This window comes from Strix uralensis, chromosome 19, assembly GCF_047716275.1.
Source record: "Strix uralensis isolate ZFMK-TIS-50842 chromosome 19, bStrUra1, whole genome shotgun sequence".
Classification (NCBI taxonomy): Eukaryota; Metazoa; Chordata; class Aves; order Strigiformes; family Strigidae; genus Strix; species Strix uralensis.
Genome location: NC_133990.1, coordinates 16,707,087 through 16,717,936, shown reverse-complemented (window position 1 = coordinate 16,717,936; position 10,850 = coordinate 16,707,087). Strand labels below are relative to the sequence as shown.

The 10,850-nt window shown below is 67.2% G+C and overlaps 1 protein-coding gene across 2 annotated transcripts; it reads right to left on the bottom strand.

Annotated features, from left to right (window-relative positions):
* Positions 1 to 95: 95 nt before the first annotated feature.
* Positions 96 to 10,508, bottom strand: USP36 (ubiquitin specific peptidase 36). Of its 2 annotated transcripts, XM_074889292.1 has the most exons (20): positions 10,330 to 10,508; positions 9,445 to 9,730; positions 9,149 to 9,370; positions 8,266 to 8,376; positions 7,872 to 7,974; positions 7,236 to 7,303; positions 6,768 to 6,838; positions 6,325 to 6,407; positions 5,931 to 6,042; positions 5,532 to 5,669; positions 5,132 to 5,232; positions 4,715 to 4,850; positions 3,859 to 4,542; positions 3,188 to 3,315; positions 2,120 to 2,644; positions 1,747 to 1,913; positions 1,252 to 1,383; positions 932 to 1,047; positions 721 to 841; positions 96 to 646 (listed from the first exon to the last, which is right to left on the bottom strand). In XM_074889292.1, the coding sequence occupies exons 1-19, from the start codon at positions 10,330 to 10,332 to the stop codon at positions 722 to 724; spliced, it is 3,306 nt and encodes a 1,101-aa protein (XP_074745393.1). In that variant the 5' UTR covers positions 10,333 to 10,508; the 3' UTR covers positions 96 to 646; position 721. The 2 variants fall into 2 exon arrangements, with proteins under 2 accessions (XP_074745393.1, XP_074745392.1); XM_074889291.1 differs by lacking the exon at positions 10,330 to 10,508 and having other exon boundaries at positions 2,120 to 2,503; positions 9,445 to 9,913.
* Positions 10,509 to 10,850: the final 342 nt, after the last annotated feature.

The window sequence follows — 10,850 nt, the reverse complement described above, 5'->3', positions numbered from 1 at the left end:
AGCACGTGACGCGGGAGGGGGCGGTGCCAGCCCAGCCCCGGCCCCCTTATCCCCGCCTCCCTCACCCCCGCCCCGCCCCTGATCAGAGCAGCCGGTTCACAGACACCGAGAGTTTATTGCCACGGTCCGGCGGCCCCGAGCCCGCGGGGACCGGCCACCGCCTCCCGCGCTCAGCGTGGGGCCGGGCCGGGCGGGGAGGGGGATGGGGAGGGAAGGGGGAACTGAGGGTTTCACTGCAACAGGCAGAGGGGAAAGGGGGGGGATGAGGGGTCCCAACCGGGGACGGAGCAGGTCAAGAAGGGCTGGAGCCAGGCCCAGGGGCGCAGCCGCAGCCCCGGGGCGGTGGTTGGCCCAGGAACCTCCCAGGACCCCCGAGATTTAAAGTCCAGGCTGGGGGTGGGGGGAAGGGGCTGCTCCAGGCCCAGAGGAGATGGTGGAGGGGCCTGGACGGGGCGGTCAGAGCTTGAGAGGCCCCTGCTCAGCTGGAGGGGAGCGGGGAGCCGCCCCGAGGAGGGGAGGGCAGGGGACGGACGCCAAGCACGGCCTGACCCCAGGGCTGGGGCCCTGGCGACACGCGGGGTCAGCGTCCCCACCGCTCCCCGGCCCGTCCTTGACCCGGGACTGCTCCGTTCGCTGGCTGGGGGACCTGGGAGGAAAGGGCGGTGTTAGCACCCCGCCGGGCAGCTGCCCCCCTCCCTGCCCACCCTGGGGCTCACTCACCTCAGGGCCGGGGGCTCAGGCTGGAGGACTTGGCAGAACAGAACCTGCGTTTGCCCTGCTGCTGCGGGAAGGGCCTGAAGTGCTGTTTCCACTGCTTCTTCATTTTTCTGGTCTTCTTTACCTGTGCAGGGGCAGGAAGGCTCTTGGGGTCAGAGTCCCCCCCCCCAGCCTCCTCCCGCCCACCCCAGCCCGGGACGGGGCCAGCACCCACCTTCCCTCTGTCAAACTCCTCGTCCCACTTGTCAATGATGGTCTCGCTCCGGGCCCGTGTCGCATCCTGAATTGCATCCTGGCTGACGGCCGAGGCCCCGCCGTCCCAGGTCAAGACTGCAGAGCGGTATGGTCGGGGGGGGAGCAGCCCGCTCTGTGGCACCCCCCAACAGCCCCTCGGCCGGCTCCAGGAGCCCCTGCAGCCACCCGCACTGGTGCTGGGGGGAGCTTAGGCCCCAGCACCGAGGGCTCTGCCCACGTCCGGGCCTCAAGGCCAGGGAGCCGCGTGGCTGTTTGCCCACCCAGGCGAGTGGGGATTACCTTGTTTGCCATAAGCCTTGTCCAAGGAGTCCCTGAGTAGCTCCTCCACCACGCCGGACACCGCCAGCTTCCCGGGTGCTGTGCCAGCCCCACAGTCATCTCCAGCCTGGCCAAGCCGGTCACGGGCTGCCCCTGTGGAAACAGGCGGGGTGAGGGCAAGCCACAGGCAGCTCCTGTGTTGCCCCATCACCAAGACAGATCTCGCCCCAGGAGACACTGTTGGGACTAACAAGATCTCCCCAAGGCGTTGGGGCAGGGAGGAGCTGGGGGGTAAATCTTCACCCCAGAGGAGCACACCCTCAGGCAGGGTGCAAGAGGGCAGCTCCCCGCCACGAGCAGCACGCAGGCCTGCGGCAGCTCAGCCAGGGACAGGGGCAGGGAGACGGGCACCCACCGGGCCGTGGTGGGGACCAGGAAGCGCTGGGGACTGCGCCCCAGTGCTCCGAGGGGCTGCGTGGGAAGGGGAGCGGGCAGGGTGGAGGCGCATGGCCGTACCTGGGCTGCTGTCCATGGCACAGAATTTGCTGGCAGCTGGCAGCTCCAGGCTTGGGCTGCTGAGGATTTCCCTTCTCTTGCGCTTGCGATGGTCGCTCTCCCCAGACTCAGGCGCCACAGTCCGCTGCTGCTTTGTGCTCGGCAGCCCTGACTCGGCCTCCCTAGAGCTGGGGAAGGCAGCCGGGGTCAGCCCGCGCTGGCCAGGCCCAAGGGGGATGTCTGAGCTCCCCGCAGGGCAATGGGGGACAGGGATGCCTGCACCCCAGCGCTGCGCTCGGGGAGGGGGAAGCCACCTCAGCCGGCCCCGTGCAGCCGGTGGCAGCGCAGGGAGCCAGCCCGCAGGCAGAGCGGAGGTGTGACCCCAGCCCCTCACCTGCCCGAGGACAGTGTCCCACTGCAGCACTCTCCTGCCTCCTCCATCCTCCTCTTCTTCTTCTTCTTGAGGGAAGAGGTGGGCTCCATGCCCAGGTGACTTCTGGGCTCAGACACTTGCTGCTTGGGCCTGCTCTCCAGCTCCTGACAGCCCGGCCCATTCCCACCACTGCTGGGGCCCTTGTCCACTGCCTTCTTCTCTGCGAGGGGCACTGAGCTCTCCTGAGGGAGATGGTTCTTCTTCTTCTTCTTCTTCTTGGGGGGCTTGAAGACTTCATCCTTGCCCTTCACAGCCAGAGTGCCAGGGCTGTCATCTGCTCCATGATGGCGCTTCTGCCCCTTCTTTTTGGAGGAGCCAGAGGTGACCTGGCCGAGCCCCTTCTTGCTGCGGGGAGGAAGGTGGTGTGAAGGGTGGGCAGTGCAACCATTGGTCAGGGGGGAGGCTGGGAGCTGAGGGGCTGAGTCGAAGATGAAGCTGGATGAAGGCTTTTCACTATTTGGCAGTTTGAGAGCCAATGAGGACAGTCTGAAGGACAGGAAAAGAGGCTGACAGGATCTGAAAGGCAGGTCAGGAGCAGGAGCCCCTCTCTTCCTCCCCACCCCGAGCTGCAGGAGCTCAGCACCCAACTGCTACCATCTCTGCCACGAAATGTGAATCAGACCCCGCTCCCAGGGCAGCAGCTGCAGGTGCAGAGTGACCCTGCACCTGCCCAGGGCCAGCCACGCGCGGGGCACACGCTGTCCCACGGGGGATTAGGCAAGGGTGAGCGTTGCCGCAGCACATGCTGATGGTGAAGGTTACAAGGGAGACCCGGAGCAAGATCCAGACCAGGCTGCTGCCTCCCGATCCCACGGGACACTAGTACATGCTCAGGGACTGCAAAGCTCCCCTCCACCCTGTGCCAGCACTCAGAGAAACCACCTTGCTTCTAGAACCCAGAGCAAGCCCGGCCAGCCCAGGAGAGCCGGCTGCCAAAATTGCCCCCAAGCCAGCTGCAACACTGGACAGTCACCTGGTGGAGCAGCCCAGGGCTGCGACCGGAGCCCGGCAGCGACTGGCACCGCTTACCTCGACTTGCCGGAAGGCTGGGGAGCGGAGTCAGGGTGGGTGGTGGTCGTGGGCTTGGTGCGGTCAGTCAGTTGTGGTGGAGGTTGTGCCTGGGGGTCACTTCCTCTCACCTTCTGCAGAGCGTTGCCCTGCAGGTATTGACAGAAATAAAAACTTGGTGGTCTAAAGAAAAGATGTTTCTGTGAGCCAAGGGGGGAAAATAAAAAGGGGAGCCCAGAGAAAGGGGAGGGGAACAGACACAGACAGAGGAGGGACGTGGGGGGTGGTAGAAGAAGAATCAGAAGTGTTTTCAGGTCGAAGCACAAAGGAAAAAAGGAAGGAAGGAAATTTAAAGCCCAGCAAGCCCAGCGCACCGTCCTGAGCCCGGCGGCACAGCAGCGCCCAGAGGGCCGGTCCCAGCCGCTGCCTGCGGGAGGCAACTCCCCTGCGCCCGCACAGCCCAGGGGACACGGACACGCTGCCCCCAGGAGGGCTGTGGAGGCCACCCCACCGCAGGGACTGGCCTGGCCCCGCACCCCGACCCCGGAGGGCAGAGCTGGGGCCGAGGGGCTCTCCCCACCCCCTCCGGCTTGGCAGGACGCCCAGCGTTAGCCCCACGCCTGCCCCCCGCACCAGGCCTGAAGTAGGCCGCAAGGCCCCTGCTGAAGACTCCGGGCAAAGCTCAGACTCACCTTTTTGGCAGAGATCATCGACTTCAGGACCGGCAGCGGTGACGTGACGCTGCTCAGCCCCAGAGCGGTGCCGGCCGACACGGAGGATTTCAGCTGTGCCGGTTTGGAGCCTTTGCGGGCAGCCGGCTTGGCGCCGGGGCCTGCAGGGAGCCCCATGCCACAGCCTCCTTCCTGAGAGGTGTGGGAGCTGCTGGTTCCCTTCTTGGCCTTCCGGGATGCTTCAGCCACCTTCCCCGCTGCACTGTGCTCCAGGCTGGCAGCTTTGCTGCGGGACAAGTCCTTCTCCAGGGGGCTGGTGTTCGCCTCGCGGCCACGGGGCTTCTGGCCGGGGCTGGGCTCCAGCAGCAGCTTGGATGAGGTAGATGGCTGCTCGCCCCCCAGGGATTTCTGCCAGCGCGGCTCCTCTTTGGCCCCTTTTGCGTTGCAGAGTCCCTGAACTGCTTTGAGCACGGCAGGCAGCTTCGGGGAGGGGAGCAGCTTCTCAGCCCCCCGGGCTGTGCCATTGGGCAGCGCGGTGGCCGAGTGGGTGGCTTTGAGGGGCAGTTTGGGTGACAGGGACCCAGTGGGCAGCTTCTGTGAAGCAACTCCATTTGGCACCTTCGGCTTCTCAAACTTGTCAGGGGTCAGAAGAATTCTCATCTTGTCTGGATCCGGCAGCTGCTTCTTCATCAGCAGGTCAGGTTTCTAGACGGAGAGAGGAGAGGTTCAGCACGGAGAGAATTCAAGGAGCCAGGGACAGAGCGATACCGCCCTCCACGTCCCTCCCCAGGCCCACACAGGAACCCTCGGCTCAGCAGGACCCCTCCCGCTCGCAGCGCGGACGGAGGGGCAGCGGCTCCCAGCCCCCAGGACTCACCCAGCCCAGCAGCGAGGAGAACATGGGCCCGTTGGACACTTTCTGGGCCTGACCAGAGACGCTGCCGGTGAGGGCAGGCAGGTTGGAGGCAACTTTGGCAATGAGCTCCTCCAAGCCCTTGCCGGGGTTGGGGGTTCTGGCGAAGGCACAGAAGCACACGTGTTAACCACGGGGCTTGGAGCAACCGAACGCTCTCATCAGAGACGCACACAAGAAACAGGAGCCAGAAGCCCCGAGAGCTGAGGTGCTCTGGATCTACAGCAAAACCATGACAAGGGGCTGGACCTCTCCCCGCCACCCTCCCCCGAGCCGGCGCATGCACACGGGTGTGGGGCTACCTGGGCCGAGCTCCATCCCCCAGCCAGGCAGGGGCCACCCGCCCTGTCCCACGGGCTGCGGGGCACAGGCCGCTCTCACCTCACGTAGAACAGCATGTAGGCCTGCTGGTTGAGGACCACTTTGATGTTGCTGGAGCGGACCACGTCATCGTTCATTTGGTACCACTGCCCATTGCTGGCCTGTGGAAGGAGAGGGAACGGGGTCAGGCTGTGCCGGGGACCCTCCTGGCACGAAGTGCAGCAGGAACAGCACCCGCTGGCAGAGCTCCGCTCCCCAAAACCCACAGGCAGCCCAAGGCAGGCAAGGGGACTCTGCTAGAGAGGATCTCCACAATTCCAGAGCGCAGCCTGTACCCCCGCCCAGTGCTCCACACCACACACATCTGCTGAGCACCCTCCTTTCTGCGCACCACAGGGACCCCCGAGCACCTGCCAGCCCCCAGCCCGGAGCGGGTCCCAGGAGCGTGCCCTGGGCTCACCTTCACGTAGCAGTAATAATGCCCCGCATGGCAGCTGTAGCCAGCGTGCACCAGCACCGCGTAGAGCGAGTACATGACGGGGTCCCCCTTCTCCGACATGTAAGGGCGGATGTTCAAGAACTCGGGGTATGCCACGTCCTGCCGAGAGAGGACACCTCAGGAGCCCACACAGCAGACGCTTTCTGGCTACAGCAGGAGCAGCTCAGCTGTCCTGCAAGTCCCGTCTCTTGAGGGGAGGGTCCCGCTCTCCCAGGCGGAGGCCGTGGGGAGGAAGACGCCAGGATGAGTCCCAGTCCCTCTGCAGAGCTCGCATCGCACACAGGACCACCCTCCGCCCTGCTCCAGGCAGCGGGGCCTCGGGCCGGGGACAGCCCCAGCTCAGCAGTGCCGGGCACTCACCTTTGTGATTTTGCCTCCACCAAAGTCAGAAAAGCGCTTCAGCGAGAGCGTGAGGACGTTGGAGGCTCGGTGGATGGTGAAGCGTTTGCAGGCCAAAACTTTCTGCTTGCATCTGCACAGGAAGAGCTCGAGCTAGTCCAGCTGTTCCACCACGCAGCTGATTGCCAGCCCTGGGCAAGCGGCAGCCCTTCGGAAACGGCCCTGCTGACACCAGCCACCACTCCAGGGCACCTACTCGCGGCCACATCTACCAGCCCAGCTCCTCCTCGTGAGGACCTCATGGTTTGGCCGTGGAGCAGGTAGAGAAGCCCCCCCGACCTGTGGCAGGCTTTCTTTCCTCCTGCTTCCCACCAGCACGCCCGCGGCCCCGCGCTGCCCGCAGCCCCACACTCACTTGGCACAGCTGTAGGCGTTGTCCCCGTCCAGCAACTCCAGCTTCACAAACTGCTCCAGCGCCTGCTTGATGTTCCTGCTTTGCTGCAAGGGCAGAGGACAGGTCAGAGCACCAGCGGCCTGTCCACGCCACAGCCTGGCTCCCTGCCGAGACGCTGGCCCCGAGAGGGAGCGCAGAGCATGAGCATGGGCCACAGGCTACAGCAAAGTCCCGAGCCCGCCGCCAGCGAGGCACTGGCCAGTGGCCACGAGGGCCGGCAGCACTGCTCCCCATGCCACGGAGCCTCAGCGGAGGAGTCATGGCTCACGCACGGGCAGTGGGCAAGCTGCCTCTCCCTGCCTGCACCATGCAGCTTAAGGAGCCTTGAGAGCAGCCCTGGTGCAGCTGCAAGAACATCCCCCACGAGAGCAGAGCTCCTCCCCACCCCGACCCTGCCGCTGTACCCCGATGTCCAGCGCCATGTCCAGGTAAGGGTCATAGGTGTCCGAAACGGCCTCACACTTCACACACTTCACTGCAAAAGAGCGAGCGATGAGCACACCCCAGCACACCACCCCAGCACAGCGCGGGCAGCTGCGGCATCCCCCCGCCGGGCTCCGGGACGCGAGCGCTGGGATGCCCAGCCTGGCAAGGAGGGCAAGTCCACTACGGGACGGGACAGCGAGCGCTCCTAGGGAGCTGGCAACATGGGCTCCTTCGCTGGTGGCAACGGGCTGGGGACCCACAGCCAACAGCGTTTTCCATCGCCACAACAAGGATCACGACCCACGGGTACCGCAAGACCGACCAGCTGCAGCTCCGGATAATTTACACACGTGCAGCAATTTTCCCCAAAGATTTTCACTGTGAGGCTCTCGGGGAAAGAGCAGCCCGGAGAGTCACAGGCCCAGGACCTGGCAGCCAGCACTCACCACGGGACCGCAGGTAACCGCCAAAGATCTGGTGAACCAGCGTCGTGGCCTGGGTCTGGCGATCCAACCTAGAGAGAGCGACACTGGATCTCACACCCCCCCTGCAACGGCCACCCCCGTGGCCTCAGGGCAGCTCCCCCGCGCGCTCCGGCCCCGCAGAGCTCGGGGAGCCACAGCCTCTGCCTGTCTGCTCTGCCTGCGTCGCAGCTCACGGGGCGGCACCGGGCTCCGGCCCGCACCTTCCCCTGGAAGGAGCAGAAACTCACGGCCGGAGCTCAGAGCTGGGCCCTGCAGAGGCAAGGCAGCTGCCCGGGATGGGGGGCCCCGGGGAGAGGTGCCCCCTGCCAGCCGCAGAGCTGGGGCTGAGCCGGCAGGCACGCCTGGATTCCCCGGCAACTGGGACAGGATCCAAACCCAGAACAGCCTCGGGATCTGGGGACAGGACCACAGCTACGCCGGCACGGAGGAGCAGGGAGAAGGCAGACAACAGCCCAGAGCTGTGTTGCAGAGGGGCAGAGCTGGGCCACCCACCCCAGCACCTCCCTCCCTGAGTCCGACCCGGGGGACATGTTCACCCCAGAGTCCCCTCCCGCGGGTGCAGGGCACCAGCGACGGGCGGGCAGAGGCCCCACGTACTTGGCACAGCGGCTCAGGCAGGCCTTCTGCATGGCGTCGATGGTGTAACGCAGGAACTCGTGCGCGTCCTCCTGCCTCCTGAAGCAGATGTGCTGGGCGATGTCTGCAGGAGAGGGAGGAATCAGCCCCGGCACGTGCGGCAGCAGGGGCAGGCCCTCCCTCCCTCGGGGCAGGGAATCCGGGGTTTGAGCCCCCTCAACCCAAACCAGAGTTGGAGCCATGCTGGCCGTGGGGAAGCCCCAGGCAGCCCATGAAGTCGCCAGCCCCTGGCAGGCTCAGTGAGTCATCTCAGAAGTGCCTCTGCCAAGACCTGCCCCGATCTCAAAGGTTCTGCTCCTGCGTTAGTCACTGCCCTCCCGCAGGGCTACGGGAGGGGGGGGGCAACCATCCTTACTCTTGAGGTTTTGGATGAAGGACACTGGCTTTATTGTGTTGCCGCTGGAGGCAAAAGCCTGGATCGTGTGGTTCTGCATAATGCACATCATGCAAAAGCCTTCTTGGTGACCTGGAGCAGGAGAGGAGAGGACATTGGGGACAGACCCAAGAGAGATGGAGGCAGTACAGTGGATGGGGGGGGTCTCTGGTCCAACGCGGCTCAGCCACGCTCAGTTTTCCCTATGAGCTCTGCGCTACAGCAGAGCTCTGGGGCATCCCGGGTACGCAGGGACCAGCACAGGCCACCCCAGCTGGCGCAGCCCGAGTCACAGCAGCAGCCCCTGCAACCCCCCCAGACAAGGCAGCATCCACGTGGATGGAAAACAGGTCACAGGGACCAGCTGAAGGAGCCTACAGGTCAGCCCTGAGGGGCAGATCCCCCCGGAGCCCTAAGGACGGGGCTGCCAGCCCTGTGTGCTCCCCTTGGTCACAGCTTGGAGCAGTGGCCCCCAGACTCCCTTTTCAAGCCACCCCTCAATGGCACCTGTACGCAGCCTCCTGCCCCCGCAGGCAGGGGCTGCTTGGGGCCCCCAGGAAGCCAGCGGAGCCCATTAGGCCCATCTTAGTCCCAGCTACACCCAGCCGAGATAAAGCCCCCCCAGACACAAGGATGCAGTGCTCGGGACCCCTGCTAAGGGCAGGACGAGTGAGCCGTACGCAGGAACGGCCTCTCGACGCAGAAATGGGCAGGAAGGAGCAGGGAAGGTGCATCCCGACACCGGCACGGCCCTCGCCAGAGCCATGCCTGAGCGCAGCACCGCGAGCGGGACAGGCAGGCGCTCCTCCGCCTCCTCCTCCTCAACCCCCCAGCCCCGCTGCCCGCGCCGGGCCTCCCCACTCACAGTTGCGGCCGTGCTCCCGGGAGAGCAGATAGTTGGCGAGCGGCGGCGTGTAGGTCAGGCACTGAATGGTGGCGTTGAGGAAACAAGTGTTCCCCAGGTTGTGCAGCCCGGCCCCGACGCGGTGGACACGCTCCCACTTCATGCAGAGGCGCTCCGGGGGGAAAAGCACCTTCTGGGGCGCGGGGATCCCGTCCCCCGGCCCCTCCGGGCCACGGCCACTGTCTGCGGGGAGCAGGGCAGGGGGTGAGCGGCGGGGTGGGGGGTGCGGAGGGTTCCCTCTGGCCCTCGCTACCTACCCTGCCTGCCGGAGGGGTCCTGCTTGGCACGGTCCCGCTCGGCGCTGGGCTGGCGGGCGGTGGCCTCGGGGCAGGGGCTCAGCACCTGGTACTTGTCCCGCAGCAGCTCCCACGGGCTGGCTCTGTCGCAGGTGCCGGGCTCGAACTCCACCTGCTGCAGCAGCACCGTCCTGGCGGCGGTGGCCAGGCGCGGGCCCAGCTCCGCCTCCTCGCCCGCCTCCGGGCCCGGCCTCAGCGCCTCCGTCAGCTTCTCCGCGATCGGCATGTCGGGGCCCGGCGGCCCCGGCTGGGGGGAGGCAGCGGCCGGTTGAACGGGGGCACCGGCCGCTCCGCTCCCGCGGCGGGGCAGCGCGCTGCCAGGGCAACGGGCCGCGGCCCACGTCCGCAGGGGCCCGGGGCTGGGGGGGCGCGTCCCCGACCACTGTGGCCACGGACACCGCGTCCTCCCGACCGCGACCCTCAGCGCTGCCCCCCCCCGCCGCATCTGGCCCGCCCGGTACCGGCGGCTGGAGCGCAAGCCCCGAACCCGGCACCTCCCGGTCTCGGTCCCGACACGCCCCGTCCCGTCCCCAGCCCCGGTCCCGGTCCCGACAACTCCCGTCCCAGCCCCGGTCTCGGTCTCGGTCCCGGCACTTCCCGGTCCCGACACCTCCTGTCCCGTCCCCAGCCCCGGTCCCGGTCCCGACAACTCCTGTGCCATCCCCAGCCCCGGTCTCGGTCCCAGTCCCGACACCTCCCGTCCCATCCCGAGCCCCCGTTCCGGTCCCGGCACCTCCCGGTGACGGTCCCGGTCCCGACACGTCCCGTCCCGTCCCGTCCCATCCCCAGCCCCGCTCCCGACACCTCCCGCTCCCTCCCGTCCCCTCCGTCCCCGCCTGCACTCACCATCCGGGTCCCCGCCACCTCGGCGCGCACGTGTAGTACAGAGGAACCGCCCTCCTGTCGCCGCCGTCACACGCAGCTTCCGCGCCGGTCCCCGAAGGGGCGGTGCCGGGCAGGGGTCCGCCCCCGCCCGCTCGTGCTCCCTCTCGCTGTCGCTGTCGCTCGCTCTCCCCTCTCTCTACTCTCTCCTCGCTCCTTCTCCGTCTGTGTCCTGCCGCGGACTGACGCCGGGGTCGCTGTCGCCCCCCAACCAGACGCCGCGGGGGACGCGGTGGCCGCGGCAGCCCTCGCCAGGTGGGGGCGCTGTTGCGTCAGTTATACGCAAGCGCGGCCCCGCCCCCCGACCCCACAGGCCCCGCCCCTCCCGCCCGAGGCCACGCCCTCCGTCACACCCCGCGGGCGGCGCTACCGGGAGCGGCCGCGCCGGGACCCGACTTAATCCTGGGCGGGACCCGGGGGATGGGCCGGGCCGGGCCGGGCCGAGCCGAGCGGAGCCGGGCCGGGCTGAGCTGAGCCGAGCCGGA

Bases quoted from the DNA above. Each gene is read 5' to 3' on its own strand.
- USP36 (XM_074889292.1), bottom strand. The intron at 7,975-8,265 runs GTAAGGATGGTT...CCTCTCCTGCAG, and splicing joins CTTCATCCAAAACCTCAAGA to ACATCGCCCAGCACATCTGC. The intron at 2,645-3,187 runs GTAAGCGGTGCC...CCTGTCCTTCAG, and splicing joins CAGCCTTCCGGCAAGTCGAG to ACTGTCCTCATTGGCTCTCA.